This window comes from Artibeus jamaicensis, unplaced genomic scaffold, assembly GCF_021234435.1.
Source record: "Artibeus jamaicensis isolate MK-2021 breed Jamaican fruit bat unplaced genomic scaffold, CSHL_Jam_final contig_559, whole genome shotgun sequence".
In the NCBI taxonomy this organism is placed as follows: domain Eukaryota; kingdom Metazoa; phylum Chordata; class Mammalia; order Chiroptera; family Phyllostomidae; genus Artibeus; species Artibeus jamaicensis.
In genome coordinates, this window is record NW_026521887.1 from 7,429,485 (window position 1) to 7,451,050 (window position 21,566).

The 21,566-nt window shown below is 37.8% G+C and overlaps 1 protein-coding gene across 3 annotated transcripts in view; it reads right to left on the reverse strand.

Moving 5' to 3' along the window:
- Nucleotides 1-242: 242 nt before the first annotated feature.
- ERCC5 (ERCC excision repair 5, endonuclease) overlaps nt 243-21,566 on the reverse strand; it is a 37,642-nt gene continuing 16,318 nt past the window's right edge. For all 3 annotated transcript variants that reach the window (XM_053670342.1, XM_053670344.1, XM_053670345.1), the window contains 9 exons: nt 19,110-19,317; nt 16,907-18,001; nt 13,955-14,196; nt 13,487-13,606; nt 13,127-13,340; nt 11,118-11,262; nt 4,745-4,947; nt 3,369-3,451; nt 243-2,823 (listed from right to left, as the gene is read on the reverse strand). In XM_053670342.1, coding sequence (XP_053526317.1) covers nt 2,233-2,823; nt 3,369-3,451; nt 4,745-4,947; nt 11,118-11,262; nt 13,127-13,340; nt 13,487-13,606; nt 13,955-14,196; nt 16,907-18,001; nt 19,110-19,317 — 2,901 coding nt within the window. In that variant the 3' untranslated portion in view covers nt 243-2,232. The remainder of the gene's footprint in view (nt 2,824-3,368; nt 3,452-4,744; nt 4,948-11,117; nt 11,263-13,126; nt 13,341-13,486; nt 13,607-13,954; nt 14,197-16,906; nt 18,002-19,109; nt 19,318-21,566) is intronic.

Sequence of the window (21,566 nt, forward strand, 5' to 3'; positions counted from 1 at the left end):
GAAAACAGAAGCCGTAAGAAAAGATTTGAGTGTATTTATGTGAAAGTTACTGCTGACATTAGGAAGCTGCTAGAGAAAACTGACAGAAGCAGCAGACGTATTTCAAATCAGAGAGAAATAATGAACAAGGAGAAACAGCAGTTGTAGTCCTAATATTTGGGGAGTTGGGCTGAAAAGTAAATATAAACAAGAGCGTATAAAAGCATCCAGGAGTCACTCAAAGATTGTTGAAAGGTATTTATTTGTATTTGCTTTTCACTGGCAAAGATTTTCAACCAGTATTTGAAGACTGAGGGAAGGAAACCAAGAAAGGTAGAAATACCAAAATGCCAAAAAGACAACAGATGGAAAGAAACAACCCAAAGGCCAAAGAACCCAAGCTCAAAGTAATTGGTAATGAAACAGTGTGCAACCAAGATGGGGCCCCAAATAGGGATTTGGAATGGGGTCCAGAACTTAAGGTGTACAGGAAATAGAAAGATATACAGGATGTCCTCACCCCTTCCCCCACAGGTGTGAGTTGGGGGAAGGGACACATGGAGTAGGAACATGCAGAGCTGTTTTGTACAGCAACAACTTTGCGGCTAACCTCTGGCATGGTCATTTAACATATCTATAACCTTTAACTGGTTGTATAGATACGTTAAATAGCTGTGGCCATGCTCTGATCCAGGGGGATGGAAGGGACTTCCACCCAAGATGTAACTGGGGGGCAGGTCCCCCTGGTTAGTGCCTGTGTGACAGCTTGGAGATTGTCTCCATTACATGGAGCCACACCTGCCCAGATTCACAATGGCAGCCCAGTAAACTTGGAATACTACAGGAATGCTGGCAGGTGTAACTGATTGTAGGAGGAGTCAGAAATGGGGGTAACAAAGGAAGATTGGCACAGAGATTTCAACCCAGACAGGGCAGCCATGGAGAGGAGAACCACAGTTTTGGCCAGAGTGGGGACTCCCGCAGCTTTGGTAGAACAGAAACATGAGGCTTTGGGGTGCTCCTTTTGGCCACGTGGCCTAGGAAGCAGGAGAGACTTTGCCTGGAAGAAGGGTGAAAGGACTCTTGCCAGTAGGGCATAAGAAGGTGTCATATGACTTTGGATTAACTGGGATCCAAAGCTGGAGATCCTGACAGCAACATAGCTGATGGTGCCAGGAGACTGAATCTACTTCTTTTCCTGAGATAAGGTTCCCAAAATTAGGGCAGAGGGAGAATAAAGGACTGTATGTGTCTGTGGGTATTCTAAAGGACTTTGGTATTTTAATGAAGACATTAGGTCACTACTTTAAGTCTGTATAGCTTTAAATAAACATTTCCTTGCCTTTTCACATATCTCTGGCATTGAGAGACATCTTTCCTCTGGTGGCAGACAATTCGAACCTAGTGGGGGGTCCTTTTGGTAATAGTATATCGTACACCCCTTGGCCCTGTTCTGTAACAGTAATACTATCCTCAGTGTATTCTTAACTCTAAGTAAGCATCCACAACTTTAGGAGTTATTGTTGAGAGATCTCAGCAAGAAGAATCACAAACTAACCTTGGCTGGGCTACTCTGTTAATAATCCACTGCTGGAAGCCACTCCTAAAGTTAATGCATCTACACCAGTTCTGCTACAGCCCTGACCCCTATACACATTTTCAAAGAAGTCAGCTTGGGACAACCAAAGTATTTTAAAAGCAGAACATTATGGTGCAGAGGTTCCTGTACAGTTAATGGTTACAGGTGGAATCATGCACCCCATTTACATTTCCTAATCACAGAAGACATACTTTTCAAGTATGCTGCAGCAGTGAGGTTCCCTCCTGCTATCCTTCTAAGGGGACCCTGAGTGAAAATGGGAAGCAGTGGGGGACAAGTTTATGCAGCTGGGCATAACTGCCACTGTTGTGAAATAGAAATAAGGTTCTTTTTCTGCTCATCGAGGTTGTAAAGTCAGAGGGATCCGTATTGAGAGCACCGATCAATATAAATCATTTTTCCTTTTGTTTAATATTGTCAGAAAGGATCAGAAATTATACATTTTACAGTAACAGGAGCATGAACAAAGCCTGTGAATATAAAGAAATATTCAATGAGATAGAACACATTAAAACAATGTAACACCTTGAAAATAAATACATATCAAATTAAGTATCCATATTTTTAAAAACCACACACTAAATTCAAAGACTGTGCATACATTTATTATTTCCTCACAACAAATTTATTGCAAAGTGTTAGAGAATACACATTTAAACTACGCTTTTTTTCTTCCTTCTAGTGCTTCTCAGTTTTCCCTTCTTCCCAAACACAGATCTGGCAGTTACCAGGACTGGTTTTGTTTTCTCTCTATCATCCTCACTAGAGCTGCTGCTGCTGGTGGTGGCACCTCCATCCCTTACAGGATCAGGTTTTACCGTATTCTGCAAATTTGAAGAGCGGATTTTTGCCTCTGAAGCTGCTTTTCCCTGCTGCATATTCATTAAAGATAAACATTCAGCATCCTCACCTGAGGATGCATCAGATGATTGCGAGAGGTAGGCTTCCCCCAAAAACCCACATTTACTCTCTCGTTTAGAATCTGAAAGCCTCATTCTTTTCAGGCTTGATGACTCTCTGCATTTATTTGCTATGCATCTCTTCTGAGTCTTAACTTTTGCTTTATCAGGGAACTCAAATTCTTTCTCCATGGCAACAGAAACTGCTTCTCTTTGACCGGCTTCTTCTCTTTCTTTCCTCAGCATACACGTCACAGCTCTGTTAAGTCTCTGGCTCTTAATAACTTTAGCATCTTGTTTCTCCTGTTGAGCTAATCTAAAGAAAGAATCAATTCGGAGCTGGGTCTAAAAAAAAATAAATAAAATAATAATAAATCAGACAAGTAAAGTTTCTAAAGCAAATCTGAGAGTTCCACTTTGTTTACTAGTATTTAAATGTCCATTTCAGAGAACACTAATTCGTTCTCTCTCAAAAGCCAGTTTTCTCCCAAATGAATCAAGAACAGTAATTTTTAGTGTCTACATCATACTTAATGCAGTATGATTCCTCCACAGACTTAAAGAGCATTAAGACATTAATTATTGCTTTGTACTTGACGCTTCCTAGACTTGTTAAAAAATAAAAATAGTACTAAAAGGAAAATATATTTAATTAAAACTACCTCAGTGTACAATCCATTATTACACAGTTTTTTTCCAAAATCGGAATGAGTCAAAAGGACACCAAAGTCCAGCCCTAAGGGTGACATTAGAAAATGAAGACAAAGTCCAATTTTTCTTTTACTGTTTTCTTCTGTTCTCATTAAATCATTTAAAAATGTATGTTACACGCCCTACAATAAGAGTAATAACTCTTTATCCTGAACTAGGAAAAGAGCTGCCATGATTACCTGCTGGGCATTCATTTGCTTTAACACTGGAAGCAGAGACTCATCTGTCTTTGTCCTATTCCAGCCAAAATAGCGCTGACAAAATATGCAGGCAGTTAAGACTTATACACATTTCTAAAGATATTTAAATAAATGATAAATAAAAAGGTCCAAAAAACCATCCTTGATTCCATTCCCCATATCTCCACAGATTTTCATATCTATAAAGATTAAAAGTGGTAAAAACAGGAGTAACAAAACAAATTACTCCAATATAATCATCTGACACTATGTTCTTTTCAATATCCTCTAAGATAAAACACATCCCACTCTCATTTTAGGACATCAAACACTCGTGACTATGAAAAAAGGTTACCCTAACATAAAAACAAGTATCATACATATTTCTTTGAAAGAAAAAACTGTAGTTACATTAATTCTATTACATTAGAACACTACTCAAATAATTATTTAAATATGCAGAGAGGAAAATAAGTAATTTTAAAAAACCTAATACCCTTCTATTCTTTCAGAATACTTAAGTACATGGTTATAACTATGAATGCTATACTACTTATTTCAAACAAAGATCCTCTTTAAGGATATTATTTACAATAGCAAAAATGTGGAATACCCAAGTGTCCAAATGTGGTATATACATAAACAGAATATCATTCAGCCTTCAAAAAAAAATTCTGATACTTGCTACAATGTAGATGAACCTTGAGTATATTGTGCTCAGCGGAAGTAAGCCAGACACAAAGGAACAATGCTGTATGTTTCCACTTATATGAAGTACTTAAAATAGTCACAATTACAGAGACAGAATATAGAATGGTAATGGCCAGGGGGAATGGGAGTTATTACTTAATGGGTATAGAGTTTCAGGTATACAAGACGAAAAGAATTATGAGGATGGATGGTGCTAATGGTTGCACAACAACATGAATGTCTTAATACTACTGAATTATGCACTTAAAATGGTTAAGAATATAAATGTACATTTTATGTGCATTTTACAATAAAAGAAAAAAAAAAACTGCCCTGGCTGGCGTAGCCCAGTGGATTGAGCGTGGGTCCAGTGGATTGAGCGTGGGCCTGCGGACCAAAGGATCAAGGTTTGATTCCCCTAGTCAGGGCACATGCCTGGGTTGTAGGCCGGTTCCCAGCAGGGGACACACGAGAGGAAACCATACATTGATATTACTCTCCCTCTCTCCTTCCCTTCCCTTCTAAAGATAAATAAATAAAATCAATTTTAAAAAACTGATAAAAAAAGAACTAAAAGGAACGTCTTAGACAAATGGAATATTAAGAAAATCCAAGTTCATGTTCCGTAAGTTTTAAATCAAAACACAGATTTGGCTGAATGTTCCTATGTTTTTAAGTAAAAGGATATTCTCTAATTTTGTCAAGATCAGGTTTCCCCCACAGAAACGATCCCCTGGAGTCGTCCACCACAGGTTTGAGGTAAGCATCTGCAACAGCTGTGTTAGGAAAGCCAGGTGGGAGTTGCAGTTTCCGTAACTTTTTTTTCACTTTAGTGTCATAAGGATTAGGTCTTATCTTCTTATTTTTCTGAGCTTCCTGCCACCATTCTCTATAAGGCAAAAGAAACAAGTCTTTATTAAGCAATAACATTACAGCAGATGTATTACAGATAAAGACCTAAACTTAAAGTTAGGAGACAGAAACTCCACTCCTAATTTCAAAACAAATCCTATGACCTACATAATACGATTATACTTAGTATTATTAACCATAATATATAATGATGGCAAACAATGATTAAAGATAACTCTGTGCTTTGCGCTGTTTTAACTGTTCTACACACCAATCATTACATGAGTACAGGCCTATCATTGTCCTCACCTCACAGACAAGGGAAATGAACTCAAAGAGAAGTAACTTACTCAAGATTTCACAGCTGAGGCTGGTACAGTCAGACCCTGATAATCTCCCTCCAGAGCCCATACTCATAAAAAAAAGTCTCAGCTTCTTCAGATCTCTTTCTCAGAGGTAAAATGGAGGAAATATATTTTTGTGTATTATTTATTTACCTTGAGTTAGCTACAATAATAGACCCAGAAATATTTAATAAAATGTGAAAATGCCAAAAACATGTTCAATTTCATGTTCAATTCTATGTAGAACATAATTCTACATAGAATATGATCCCAATTTTGGAAAAATGCATAAATTGGATAAAGAGAAAAACTAAAGATATTTAAGCAACATTATTTCACTGTGTGCTAGGCAATGCTCTAAGCAAGAATATAGCTGATCATTTTTTTCTTTATATTTTATTCATTTTTCAATTTTCCGTCATGAACATCAATTACTACGGCAAGTTAAAGATAGCTACACATTCTTTGACTCTTCCTTCTGGAAGCTGAGTCCATGTCCTCTTCACTTGAGCCAGGCAGATTTTGTGGCTGAAGAAGTGACACTCCTCCAGGCCCTCAGCAACTAGTTTCAACAACCTGTCCCTTGGATAATTTGCCTTGGAAGCAGCCAACACGCTCTGAGGAAGGCCCAGGTTATAAAGAGGTCCCAATAGAGAGGGTCCTAGGCCAACAGTCCTGTTTTGCATGAGGTTTGAGGTGATGGCACCATGTGTGATGCCAGCCATGTGTATGAGCCATCTCAAGAGAATCCTCTAGTCCAGGTGAGCTGTCCCCTAACATACATGGAACATGGCCTGACCAGACTGTGGATTCATGAGCAAAATCAGTAACAGATGCTGTTTGAAGGTGGTTTATAATGTGGCAATAGATAGACAGAATTTATACAATTTGAAAAAATGAATGGCATAATAGTTAAAACATAAATATAACCTTCACTAATCGATGCATTCAACAGAAACTAAAAAACCCCTACATCACGTGTTCTACTGTTTCACATACTTACAGTATTAACAATTCAGATACGCTGGCTCAACCAGTTTCACTTCACTGATGCAGGAGTGCCACCTAGCTTTAAAAAAGGCTAACTACAGACATCACTGTAGGATCAAAATGCAAAGAGGAGAAAATAAAAAGATCTTTCACTACTAATTTTACAGTACTGTTTTCAACAGTGCACTGAGAAGATACCCATATTTCCCCCCTACTCTGTTTGAATTTCATCTCTGAAGCACTCATCATAATTTTCAGTGAGGAAAATCAGCACAACACGCTGTGCGCTCATTAAACAAAAAGGATCACCCCTCTTTAACGCCAGAGGGGCAGGCACTTAACACAAAGACAGAAGACGTCGTCTGCCATTAGCTAAAATGTGAAGAACACAATACAGAGTTGGCAGCACCAATGATGAAACTAAAAGATTTGTACCCTGTCCAGCTGTTTTGGGACTTATCTGAGATTTGGGACCAATATTTTCAGATCTCATTTTCCTCCAAGAAAATCCAAAATTTTCTGTGAAATCTCCCCAAACTTAAATGTTGGTAGTCAATAAAAATTAAAGAAGAGGCCCTGGCTGGTGTAGCTCATGAACTGAGTGCAAGCCTGGAAACCAAAATGTCTCGTTCCATTCCCAGTCAGAGCACATGCCCGGGTTGCAGGCCGGGTCCCCAGTAGTGGGCACACTAGAGCCAACCACACACTGATGTTTCTCTCCCTTTCTTTCTTCCTCCCTTCCCCTCTCTAAAAATAAATAAATAAAATATTTAGGAAAAAATCTATTTTCAAAAATTAAAGAGCACACTGTAGTCTAAACAAAGCACACCTGGGCTGAATGCATCTTGAAGGTCCAGAAAAGCTCTACATTTATTTATCTATTTTTAAATCCTCAGCCAATATGTTCACTGATTTTAGAGACAGAAACAGAAACATCAATGTGAGAGAGAAACATCGACCGGCTGCTTTCCAATACACTCCCGGATGGGGCATCAAACCCACAACCTAGGTATGTTCCTGACCAGGAATTGAACCCTTCTGGTGTGTGGGACAATGCTCCAACAAACTGAGCCACCCAGCCAGGGAAAAGCGCTACTTTAAATGGAGTATGACTTGCTAGAGTGTAGTTAGGAGGAAAAAGCAGAAAAGAACACCAGGCAACATTCTCAATTCTATAGCTCTTCTATTGCTCCTCTTGTTCTTTACCTTTGCATTCACCCTAACCCTCCTGATCCATGTACTGCAATAGGCTGCCCCTAACTGTCAATGAAGAGCTGGAAGACCATAGGCAGAAACTGCTAAAGCTGACTCAAAACTGTAGACTGTTCAACTGGCAAAAAAAGAGTAAAAACTGATGGAAGAAAAAAGGTATAACAGGCTAGGCACTAAATCAGAAATGCAAATGTTTAATGTCAATAAACATTTTTAAAAATCACTATCATTAATGACTTTAATGGTACACATTGATGATATACCATGTTCTATTACCAGGAGAGTTACAAGTGACATAAAAAGTCTATAGCATCATCCATGTAAAAAATAATAATAGTAAACACACACATAAGTATACATGTGTATGTATGTATTTATATAGCTGACCCTTGAACATCATGGGGGTTAGCAGCACCAACTGCACACAATCAAAAATCCTCCAATAACTTTGGCTCACCAAAAATTTGACTACAATTATCCCTCAGTATATAAGGGGACTAGTTCCAGGATCTTCTGCAGATACCAAAATCCATGGATGCTCAATGCCTTATATAAAATGGCACAGAACAATATACACAGTTGGCCCTCTGCAAGTGCCAATTCCCAAACCCAGACAGAAAATACTATTTTCAGGGCAGCTGGGAGAGGAGAGGACACACGGCAAGGCAATAGCTGGCGGACTGGGCAGGCAAGGCAGTGGCTAGCATTCCCACATTCTCATGCAGATAAACGGGGAGGAACAACTGGAGAATGAGACAAACTGCACAAACCAGGGTGCCAGCATGGGAAAATAAAGCCTCAAAACCTCTGGCTGTAAAAATATGTGGGGGGTGCGTTTGTGGGAGAAACTCCTAGTCTTACAGGAGAGTCTACTGAAGGGACCCATAGGGTCCTAGAATGTACACAAACCCATCCAACCAGGGATCAGCACAGAAAGGTACAATTCGCTTGTAGGTAGGGGGGAAGTGACTGAAAGCCAGCAAGAGCCCAGCAAGTGGCATTGTTCCTTCTCAGACCCTTCCTACACATACAACACCACAACCCAGCAGAGATGGTTGCCCTGCCTTGGCTACTACCTAAAGCTTTGCCCCTTACAATGTAACAGGTGTGCCAAGTCAAAGAAATACGGCCCAAATAAAAGTACAGATCAAGCCTCCAGAAAAAGAACTAAGCAATGAAGAGAGAGCCAACCTACCAGTTCAAAACACTGGTAATGAGTATGCTCACACAAATGATTTGAGGTTGGTTGCAAAACAAAAGAAGAAATAAAAGCTATACAAATTGAAATAAAAGAAAATATAGAGGGAACCAACAGTGAAGGGACAGAAACTAGGACTCAAATCAACAATTTGGAACAAAAGGAAAAAGTAAGTATTCAACCAGAACAGAATGAAGAAACAAGAATTCAAAAATCAAGGAGACTTACGGACCTCTGGGACAACTTTAAACATTCCAACATGCAAATTGTAGGGGTGCCAGAAGATGAAGAGGAAGAGCAAAAAATAGAAAACATATTTGAAAAATAATGAAAGAAAATTTCCCCCATCTGGTGAGGAAAATAAACATTCAAGTCCAGGAAATTCAGAGAGTCCCAAACAAGTTGGACCCAAAGAGGACTACACCAAGACACATCATAATTAAACTGCCAATGATTAAAATTAAAGAGAGAATCTTAAAAGCAGCAAGAGAAAAGAAGTTACCAACAAAGGAGCTCCCATAAGACTATCAGCTAATTTCTCAAAAGAAACCTTACAGGAAAGAAGTATTCAAAGTCATGAAAGGCAAGGACCTACATCCAAGATTACTCTATCCAGCAAAACTATCATTTACAGTGGAAGGGCAGATAAAGTGCTTCCCAGATAAGGTCAAGTTGAAGGAGTTCATCATCACCAAGCCCTTATTATATAAAATGTTAAAGGGACTTATCTAAGAAAAGGAAGATGATCAAAACTAACAGTGATAACAAACTCACAACTATCAACAACTAACCCTATAAAAAACAAAACCAAAATAAACTAAGCAAACAACTAGGACAGGAACAGAATCACAGAAATGGTGTTCACATGGAGGGTTATCAGCAGGGCACGGGAAGGGGAAAAAGGGGGAGAAGGTACAATAAATAAGCAGCATAAATGGTAGGTAGAAAATAGACAGGGGGAGGTTAAGAATAGTATAGGAAATGAAGAAGCCAAAGAACTTATATGTACAACCCATGAACATGAAATAAGGGGGCAGAATGTTAAAGGGAGGGAGGAAGGTGCAGGGTGGAGGGGGATAAAGGGGTGAGAAAAATGGGACAACTGTAATAGCATGATCAGTAAAATATACTTAAAAAGAAAAAGAAAATACTCTTTTCAACATAGATAGAAAACTTAAAATACAGAGTTTGACTGTATAGTTATAGGAAAAAAATCCATATATAAGCAGTTCGAAGGTCAAATGTATATATATAAAATGTATGAGTATATTGTGCAAAGTCTAAAATTATATAAACCAAAATGTTAATTATCTGTCTAGTCCATATTTTATAATTTTTCTATTATGTATTTATTATTTGTATAAAAAATCTCCTTGTGGTTGTTCAAATTATTGAAATACCATGACCTACAAGCACCCTAATAACTTACTTCCAGTATATACATTTCTTCAATAATAAAATCATGAAGAGGTATAAAAAAAAGCATAAAATAAAATACACTGGTTGTATGCTAAGGCTGTAGGACAGCAACCATTAAAACAATTTTGTATTTCCATTTGAATTCTAATCACTGATTCTTCAGACCAGAAAAACCCAGAATTTTTCAAACTCATGATAAAAAAATCATGAAATCATCTGTTGTGAAATAGTATCTCATGACATATTGATGGTTAGAACATGAGATCACAATCTTGTGAATAGCCTGTAAGCCACCAAATAGTGCACTTTTAAAAGAGTGAAATTTATGGTGTGTGAATTATACTTCAATTTTTTTTTTAAAGATGCCATCAGGGTACAACCTTAAGAAAGAACTACTTTCACAGACATACTCATAACTACCAACATCTGAGAATCTCAAAAACTGAAGTGTACCCCAGATTTAGGACAACTCTTAGGTTCTGTGTGGAATGCACCCACCACTGAATACATCATAGTACACAAGCAGTGAGAAAAAGGAAAGCAGTGCGTAACATAAAGTTCCTGGCATTATATTTCCACGCCCCTCTCTGACAACCCCTTTCAGGACACTCAACAAACAGAAGTACTAGTATGTGTTTGTTTCTCTGTCACTTCCAAGAGCATGGGAGCTGCTTGAGGGGATGGTCTATGACTCAGCCCTCTTTCCTATCCTAGCCTAGCACAGTGTCTGACACGAAGTAGCTACTTAATAAATATTTGAAGTAATGAAGCAGCAACTTCTACACACCTAGGTAATCCCAGAGGACTGGCTTTGTACCCTTGAATTAGGATAAACCTGACAACTCTAAAAAAAAAAAAAATGATCTCTGATTTCATCAGATTTCTAAAAAAAGGAAAACATATTTTAGCAACCCTAATCAATACCTCCTCCTGTTTTCTTAATGAACAACAATTGTAACAGGTCATAGTGTAAATAATAGCTCTGACTGGTAATCTGTGTACTTATATGAACATCTGGATTAAAGAAATTAAAAAAGAACTTACGAGAATTTTAGGAGAGGTTCCAGGCCATGTCCAGGGAATTCATTGAGAATTTCCATAGCTGTAACACAACCTACAGTTGGTATTCCTTCTGTGTAATCACTCCCAAGCAAATAGGCCAAAATTATTAATTTGTTCCGGTCCAATCCTATAAGAATAAAAATTATTACATATTTTTAATTTAAATTTTATTGTAGAAATATTATAACATTTATAGACATTTTATTATATCAACAATATATATGTATACACATTCTCATCCAGCAGCCAAAGACATCTCTTATTTACTATTTGAAACAAATTCTTTTTCTATTGGCATTCTGTTAAGAATTTTAAAGTTTCATCCATCTTCACAGCTTTTAATAACACAATTAAATACCATCTATACATCAACCCACAAATTTAGCTTTCTAGCTGGCTTTCTCCTCTGAACCACAGTCACACATACTCAACAATTACCTTAACATCTCTACTTGGATATGTACTGGGCATCTCAGATATAACAGATCCAAACCTGGATCTTATCTCTTCTACTCCAACTGCTCCTTCCCTGGATTCCCTTACCTCATTAATAGTGAGTCCTTGCTCAGGACAAAGAGTCACCCTTGACTGTTCGCCTTCTCTCAAATCACACACCTAATCCACCCAGAAATCCTTTCTATAGCATGGCAGACCCTACTTGGTTTAGGTTTCTTCCTTCCTCTCTGATATTTACTCTTGCTATTCTCATTCACTCACACTGGCCTCTCCTTAGTTTGCTCAGACAGTGACAATGAAGTACCCAGACTGAGTGGCTTAAACAACAGGAATTTATTTCCTCACAGTTCTGGCGGTTAGAAATTTTAAGGCACAGGTGGCAAACACAAGGCCCTTGGGCTGAATCCAGCCCTCCGCCTTGTTTTATCCAGCCTGACACCTTGTTTCTGCCTGGCAGCAGCACCGAGCCCCTTACCCCTAGCTAAGGAGTAGTTACATTTACACAGTCCTAAAATTACATTCGGCCCTTTGAAGGCAACCGCAAGGCTGATGTGGTCCCTGGTGAAAATTAGTTTGATACCCCTGTTTTAAGGTATTGGCAGGGCTAGTTTCTTCTGAAGGCCTCTCTCCTTAACTTGTAAATGACTGTCTTCTCCATGTGTCTTCCCTTTTCCCTCTATATCCCAATCTTCTTTTCCTATAAGGACACCAATCAGACTGTATTAGGGTCCACACTAATGACTTCATTTAATAATTACCTCTTTAAACACTATATCCCCAAATGCAGCCACGTTCTGAGGTATTTGGGGGGTTAGAACTACAATATGTGAATTTTGAGGGGACAAAATTCAATACATAACCACCTTTTGCTTCCCTACATCAACCAAGCTTCTGACCAAGGGCCTTTGCACATACTCATCCTCAAGAGACAATAGCTATAACAGTAGTTTCTGCTTCCCTTTAGACCTTAGCCTAAAAGTTACCTATTAGTAAAGCCATTCCCAACCAAAACTTTACATGAAACAGTACATATACTTCATGTAACTCTTTCACTGCTTTATTTTTCTATATAGCACATGCCACTAACTGTGCAGTTATGATTTATGTTTTTCTATTAGACTGTTTTATTTTTCTGCTGTTTCTCCACTGCCAAGAACAACAACTGGCATGCCTACTGGATAAATGGGACAATAAGAGACTGCCAGAAACACCGGTATAGGACCATAAGGTTCATGATTCCAACCGGAGAGACTCCCACCTGCCTCCCATCTCTACATTTGGTTCCCTCTTGAGAGATCAGGTAACTAAAGTCTAACCAGGTCAGATGATTAAATTGCAGGAAACGTCTAAACATACTAGGCTTTTAATTTCTTCATTCTAATTTTAAAATCCTGTTTCTCTAATAAGCAAAAGATCACTTATATGAAAATTTCTATCATTTCCATTAATATATCAAGTTAGCTCCTCAGAAAGAAAAAAATCAATACAAATTCTGAAGGTAAAGTTCAGAAAGTAATCATACTCTGAAGTCTTACCTAACTGGTTGTGAAAGTCCACATACTGGTAATATTCTACAAACTTGTTTTTATTAAAAAAGTTTTTATAGACATGTCGTGCTCCAAACAACCAAACATCACTATCGTCAGTGATTGTTCCAGAAGTTTGATCAGTCAGATCCAGAATGGCACACTGAGCCTCTGCTTCCATGGGAGCCTCAATATAGGGAATTCCAAACAGGCGAAGAAGTTCCTAAAGAATTACAGATAAACAATGACCACCACCTGGCCTTGACCCTTGACCCTTAAACATTTCATTTAATACCTCCCCTCAGGGAATCTGCTTAAGTAAAAATATGAGTAGGTGTAATGAAAAGGGGCCCAAGTTGGTACACCTACCTGGCTTTCCAAAAACATCTGTCCTGTAACAGTAGCAGCAATCCGTTCTTGCTGCTGTTTTTTAGCTTTCAATAAATTCTGTTCTGTTAAAAGATCACTCTCCAGAGTTTCCAGCTCTGTCTACAAAATAATTTCATTTGTAGATCATTATACTAATAACCCAATTAATTTAATCTATTACAAAAGCCTGCATCTAGTCTGACTGAAATTACCAATAAACTTTTCCTTTTATGAAGTTTTCCACTTGGATTTTTGAGCAAGTCTATAATATCTTTAGAGTTCCCCCCTCACTAAATCCCAGGGAAAGTGGAGACTTTCCCAAACCTACATAAAAAAAGGCACCATCAGCAACAACAAAAAGAGGCACACAAATAGCTAATAATATTCAACCAGTAACTCCTTAAAACTCAAAAGCTACTTAACACGGCTTCCTCAGCAATAAGTTAAAGCACAAAGTAACATTATTACCAAATCAATATCTTGCCATTCATTGAGCAAATTATCTGCATCTTTTTGAGTTTCTTCATGTGGTTCAGTACCCAAGGGCTCATTTTCAGAGTTGTCTCCTAGGAAGCCTTCAGAGTCACCACTGTATTCTTCTTCCTTAGGTCCTATCAGTTCCTCTTCACCTTGTACAGAGGGAGGTTTGGCAGCTTCTGCTAACTCAGTTTGAGGTTCGTCATCTACACTCTCCACTTCAATGAAACTTCCTGTACCAAAATAATAAAGTCTCTTTATCTACAACTGAAACATTAAATTTATCCTGAAATCATCAATAGCTTTCTAAGGTATTCTGAAAAACTGTTTACCCTAAAAAGAAAAAACCTAAATGTAGTAGAAAACATATGACAGTAGAATATTACTTTAAATAAATTTAATAATAGAAGCCTGTAACTTCAGAATAAGCCTTTTTTAAAAACAGTGCTTTTCTTGTTTTAAGATAATTTATTTATTTATTTTTAAAGAGTGAAGGGGAGGGAGAAAGAGAGGGAGAGAAACATCAATGTGTGGTTGTCTCTCACATACCCTCTAGTGGGAACCTGGCCCACAACCCAGGCATGTGCCCTGACTGGGAATCAAACTGGCAACCCTTTGGTTTGCAGGCCAGCACTCAATACACTGAGCCACACCAGCCAGGGCAAAATAAGCCTTTCAAATAAACAAACTGGCATTGTCTTTCAAATTAGGAACCATGTGTTCAAATGTCTGGTCTGCATATTAACTTTACACAAATACATTCTTTAAATTAACTATTACTGTTGTAAAATTCAAAAAGGAGAATTATTGGGACATGTAAACGATCATGGAGGTCGTAAAAGAAGTTCTTGGGAATTTCACTATGAACACAGCAAAGACTAAAGCTGTGACTTAGTGGGAAAAAGTCCTCAACAAGTACTCGGGAGAAACAGCTCTTCATCTTCTAATTTCCTTCCCTCCTCTCATGTCTTTTCTTTTTAAAAATGTGTTGTTTCCCTTCCTTCCCTTCAGGCATAGGGGGCTGGGGCTCAATGAGGATGGAGGGGGCTGGGGCTCTCAGGGCCTGCAGCCTGGGTTGAGGAGAAAGCCTAAGCCGAGGAGGAGGCCAGTCAGATCAGGAGATGGTTACAAATAAAGAGAGAATAAGCAATAGGTACCTGTATTGAAGATAACGAAAGCAAGAGTTCTCACTATTAGAAAGGAAAGTTACAAAAAAGGCAGAGGCTAAAATGAAGTCTGGGATGTTGGACTGGAAGTGCAGATAGCACTGTGAATTTATGGATTTTAATACATACATAGAAGTGTGCACATGTATGTATATATAAATAAATATATTTTCTGGCTCTGCTGCTGGGAGGGCCTAAAGCAATGACATCCCAGCAACAGTAAGCACACTCAGTGTCCAGATCTTGATTTCTAAACCCCATGCCATTACAAGGAAACAGGCCACTTGGCAAAATAGCTGGTTTAAGGAAAGGGCAGGGAAAGTACAAGATAAACCTGGAATATCTTGGCCAGAAAGTAAAGAAATGCTCAAAACATAATGAGTAATTGTGAAAAATTAAAGGAGCCAGCTTGAGGGAACAAACTAGCCACTGGCCAAAGCTAAGACAATTCCAGCAACAAAGTATGACAGTACCATAACTCATAACTGAATAAAATAAGAGTCCATGACTCTACACTGATGAAAAAATAATAAATGGGGTAAAGGGAAAGATCTTCCTTATAGTAGGATGCCGACTAACAAATATATAAAAAATGGAATTAGAAAATCACCATTTGGCAACCATCATAACACAATTTATTTTGGTAAAAATCATCAATGGATGCTAAAACAAGTCAGTGAAGGCTTGTTCAGTACATTTATATAGTTCACAATATTCCTTTCCATAAAATACTAATTACAAAGGAAAAATAGCAACTCTAAAGTATAGAAACCTGGCAGACACCAGAAAAAAATTACCATGTGCAAGTATGCAAGAGGGGAGTAGTGTGTACACAGTCATTTCTTCTTATTCACAGCAGTTATGTTCTATAAAGTCCCTGAGAACATGAATACTGAATCTTTTCACCTAGAGAAAATATATTTATAATATTAAATCCTAAAAACAACCCATCTTGGTAAATTCCATTTATTTTACAAACAAGAAAACAAGGTTCAGGAGTTTTAAGAGACTTGCCTGAGGCCACCCTATGAATTGCTGCCAGAATTGGGATTCAAACCCTATCCAACTGGCCCCAGAGCCACAGCTTCTTGGTCTACACAGCATTGCTCTCTCCCATCTCCACCCTTCGGTCTTCTCTATAGACAGTAGAAACAAGAAGGCAGAGTGTCACCTTGCTCAATCTCAGCTGCAAACGGTGTGGCAACTCCAGTTTTTAGCTGCTCTATGCATGTCCACAAATGACCAGAAAGCCTGTGCCATAAGTATTAAATCTGGAGTCACAAGTAAATTCTGCAAATACAGAATCTGTAAATAATGATGATTGGTCATATAAAATTATATAGATATAGATACACAATACACATGCATATGTATAAAGACAGACAGGATGAGAGATATGATAAAGCCAAAGTGGTAAAATGCTAGCCAGTGAGGTAAGAGGGTGAAGAAACCAGAATGTTTTATAGTATTCTTTTGACCTTTTTAAGTTTGTAATGAATTCAAAATAAAAAGTTAAAAGAACTAAAAAGAAACTCACTTTTATGTTCTCCAATTAGGGTATGGCCTCCCTTTAACAATAACAAAAAGAAGAGTAAAACAGGAAAGGTCAAGATTCCATCACTAGCTATGTGTCCTTGGGAAAGTCATTTCACCTTTCTGGGTCTCTAGGTCATCACCTGGCACAGAGGGAACTGGACCATCACCTGACAGTGAGAACTGAGTTCCTACAAATGTGAAATCCCACCATTCTTATCTCTAAAAAAGATTAAGCACCTACCATCAGATTCACTTTCTTCAGAGTCAATTCCTATTGGTTCTATGAACTTTGGAGCTGAAATTAAATCCTGGCCACCAGATTCCATCGTCTCATGTTCTTGGATGGTTTTCAGGAAATCCTCATGCTTTTTAGGATTCTCTAAGCTATTTATTGTCTCCGAAGGAATACTTAATGTATTACTCACTTCTTGCAAACTGACAGTATCAATAACTTTGGAAGCAGAATTTTTTTCATATTCTGCATCATTGCTTGAAAAAACAGAAGAATCATACCTATTCTCAGATGGACAAAGATCTTGTAGGTTAAGCACTTTGGTACATGTTTCATTCCTTGATGCAGAACTTGGACTTAAAGGAGGTGTTGTCAGTTCTCTTCCACTTTGGAGCCCACTTGCATTCATCTGTATTGCCACTGTGTTTTCCAAAGGAACTGGATCTTTCCTATCATTAACTGTAGGCTCATCACTTGTCTGAAAGGATTCCTCAAACATGTAAATAAATGACATTTGTTCTTTTGGAATGCTAGACTCACTGCCTTGACAAAAGACAGTACCTGACAAAGGAGCTGAGTTTGCAAGCTCCTTTTCATTATTAGTGCTGGTTACACACTCTTCTACACAGTTTACAATGGTTGAATGAGGCAGTCTTGCTAACAGAATTCCTTTTACATCTCTGGTTTTAAATCCATCATCAGCTTCCTCATCAGAACTGTTCACAAACAGCTGTTTCGCTCCTGACTCTCCTGTCTGCACATCACTCCCAGAGTGCACTTTCACATCTTCATCATCATCAAGAGCTTTCTGAATAGCCAAGAGGGTCAGTGGTGATACAGAGCCTTCATCTACAGTAGCAGATGCACTCCTCTTATTGTACTGCCTTTGACTGTCAATCTCCAACTTCTCTTCAGTGCTACTTTCCAGCAAGGCAGCTTGCATAGCTGGTACAATTTGTGGAGAAGCAGGGGTAGCATCAGACACTTTCTCTGGCTTAAGTTTTTCACATGGAGATGACTTTAAGTCAAAAGACATGCTGCACATTTTGCTGGAAGATGGAAAAGACTCTGAATCCACATTTGCAACTTTCTTAGCTTGTATACCTTAAGAAAAAGCAAAACATTCTCACTATGTAGATTTACAGTATAGTAATATACTTCTAATAACATGAATATGAGTATACAGGTTCTCATAATTGAATCCACACATTTTCATTTAATTAGCAATTAAGAGTTAACTCATTAGCTCATTTTAAAGTGGGTTTAAACCCATTAAAACAAGTAATCCATCAATAGCTTTACATAATTACTATCATTGGGTTGGCCAAAAAGTTCATTTGTTTTTTTTCCATGAGATGGCTCTAGTAGCACTTAGCTGTCTTTTAACTGCATTTGAAACAATTTTGTTTTATCAAAATTGTATTAATACAATTGTATACATCAAGATTGTATTGTGACAGGTGTCATATCAGCATGCATCTTTAAAAAACTTATCAAAACTGAATTTTTCTGCAGCCATTTTAACACTGAATATGAAAGAAAATACATAACATTTGGGCATATTATGTAAAAACACAACTGAAATGCAAAAGATCTGTGCAGTGTATGGAGAAGGTATTGTGATGATCAAACATGTCAAAAGTACTTTGCACCCTGGCTAGTGTAGCTCAGTGGATTGAGCACAGGCCTGCAAACCAAAGGGTCACCAGTTTGATTTCCAGTCAGGGCACATGCCTGGGTTGCAGGCCAGGTCCCCAGCAAAGGGCACATGAGAGGCAACCACACATTGATGTTTCTCTCCCTCTCTCTCCTTCCCTTCTCCTCTCTCTAAAAATAAATAAAAATATTTAAAAAAAAAATAATAATGATAAAGTAGTTTGTGAAGTTTCATGCTGGAGATTTCTCGCTGCATGATACTCCATGGTAGGGCAGATGAGTTGAAGTTGACAGTGATCAAATTGAGACATTAACTGGAAACAATCAATGTTATACCACTCAGTAGACAGCCAACATACTCAAAATATCTAAATCAAGAAAATTATTGGTGAAGATGAAAAACATGTCTTTTACTTTATGGAAAAAACTAAACAAACTCTTTGGCCAACCCAATACATAAGTAGGACTTCATTAATATTATCCAGGCGTGGTAGTTTATAGAATTCAGAGACACAACATATTGTTGGCTTTTAACTATCAAATAAGTGCCCAATACCTTTTATCAAGATGTAATGTGAAGTGTCTTCAGAGACCACTCTTCTTGATTCCACCTCCTTCAAAAAGCCCCCTTCATCTTCATATTGCCTTTGGATTTGTCCTGAATGTTGCTGATTCATTTCCTTTTGAACATTTTCAATATGTTGGTTTAGGTAATTTTTTTTAAGTAAGCCTTTGAGCTGGTACTGTGAAAAGTCATTGGACTCCTAAAGCAAAATAAATAATGTGATGTTTTTAAATATTAAATACAGATAATATTACTATATATCCATCTTTTTCCCAAAAGGTTGACAAAGAGCAACTGATTTTTTTATTGATATTTCCATACTACAAAACAAGTAAAATTTGAATATGTAGGAAAAAACTATAACATTGTAATTTTTAAAACAAAAAGAACTGAACAAAACAAAAGAAACCATGGGTACTGATCACTCATTCAAAAAACATAAATTAAGGACATGATGCAAGGCAGACACTGTGACATTTTGATGTGGGCTTAATAAATGCAAGTAAATAGGCAAGTTAAGTGCCCAGCATAGTCTCTAGCCCATAAAAGACCCACAATAAATCATAGCAACCACAGTTATTAATTATAACTGTTAATATCTGTAAAATATTTCCTGTGTAATGCATTCTTCTAAGTCACAGGTGGCAAACACAAGGCCCACAGACCAAATCCAGCCCTCTACCTTGTTTTATTCAGCCTGGTATCTTGTTTCTACCTGGTGGCACCAACCTCTCACTTAACTGTTAAGGAGTAGTTACATTTATACAGTCCTAAAATTACATTCGGCTCTTTGAAGGCAACCACAAGGCTGATGTGACCCCCAGTCAAAATGAGTTTGAGACCCCTGTTCTAAGTGCTTTTATATATATTATCCCATTTTATTCTCGACCACCAATGAGACAAATAACACCTCAATCTAAAAATGAAAAAACTGACACTTCTACAGGTTAAGTACCTTTTCCAGAACCACATAACTAATAATTGGTAGATCTGGGATCAAAAGCAGATCTTCTGATTAACCCTTACACACACTGCTTCTATTCTATTACTCTTATGATTATTACTATTACTCTTCTTACCATCATTACTATTATCAGTATTGTATTTGCCCAATGTTCAGATGATAGAATGACCCAATTTGGAAGATTCAGAACTTCCTTCCCTTACCTGTCAGAATTACAGATCCAGTGACCTGCTACACCATGCTACCCTAGTCTACAGATCCCAGAGACTCTGTGGTGGCAGAAAATAAAGCAAGTGGAGCAAATCATTTGGGACTGTCGCTCTTTCTCTCATTCCTTCCCACTGTTGTTTACATAATCCAAATTCTATTTCCTCAAAGCCCAGCCAAAGGTCCTTTCACATTCAAGAAATAAAATGTTTGATTCATAGACTGAGCCTGGATGTTCCCCCTAAAATAAAAATGAAACATTTTCTTTTTTTAATTAAATTGAATATTCTGTCCATTTCATTTTATAATAATCTTGTTGTTGTGTAGCCTGTTACTATCTTCATGGTCAGATCATATTTGCTCCCTACCAACAATTTGTTGGTAGGCTAAACTGGCATAAAAGATCTATTTCCTGGAGCCACTGTTTAGTTATTACTGAAGGATTCCTGATCTGTCACATCATACACAACTATGATGCCATGGGCTCCTCTATAATAACTGGAGGTTATTATTTGAAATATCTCTTGGCCTACTATGTCCCATATTTGAAGCTTGATTGTTCTCCCATCTAACTCTATAGTTCTTATTTTGAAATTCACACCAACAGTCCTAATGTAGCTTTCTGTATATGTATCATCTGCAAACCTAAGGAGGCAAGATTTTCCAGCTCTGAGGTCTCCAATCAGAAGCAACCTGAATAAGTAATCATATTCAACATTCATGACGGACATATCACTGCAGCTGTTGCTACCATTATCACCCTTGCTACTGCAACTGCTACCCTGACTCTCCTGGCCAAGACTAATCAGAGAGGAATAAGATAGGCTGTTCTGGAAGAACAAATGTCTTACCCTACTCTGACCCCACAGAACACAATCAGCAGCCATCGCCACTCAGCTGTAACTTCCACCCAAAATAAAAGAGACTTCTGTCCTACTTCCTGTATTCATATTCTTCATGTAAAAGTAGAAGAGTGACGGGCAAAGAAGTATCTCCTGCCTTTTTTCATATTTTGTTATCAATTTAAGAAATGCCAAGTTTGTAGAAAAAATAACGTCACATCCATTCATTAGGAATAATAATGCTGCAAAAATTTATATTCTGTCTAAAGGGAGTTAAAGGTATAGAAGGTTAGATATAATAGGTGGTAGCAGTAGAAAGGAAAACAAAACTCATTTACCAACTAAAGATGATAATAATTAATGGTATAGCATTATCAGGAGACATGTTCAACAAACCCAACTCTCTATGAGACCCCACTCAGGGTTGCTGTGGCT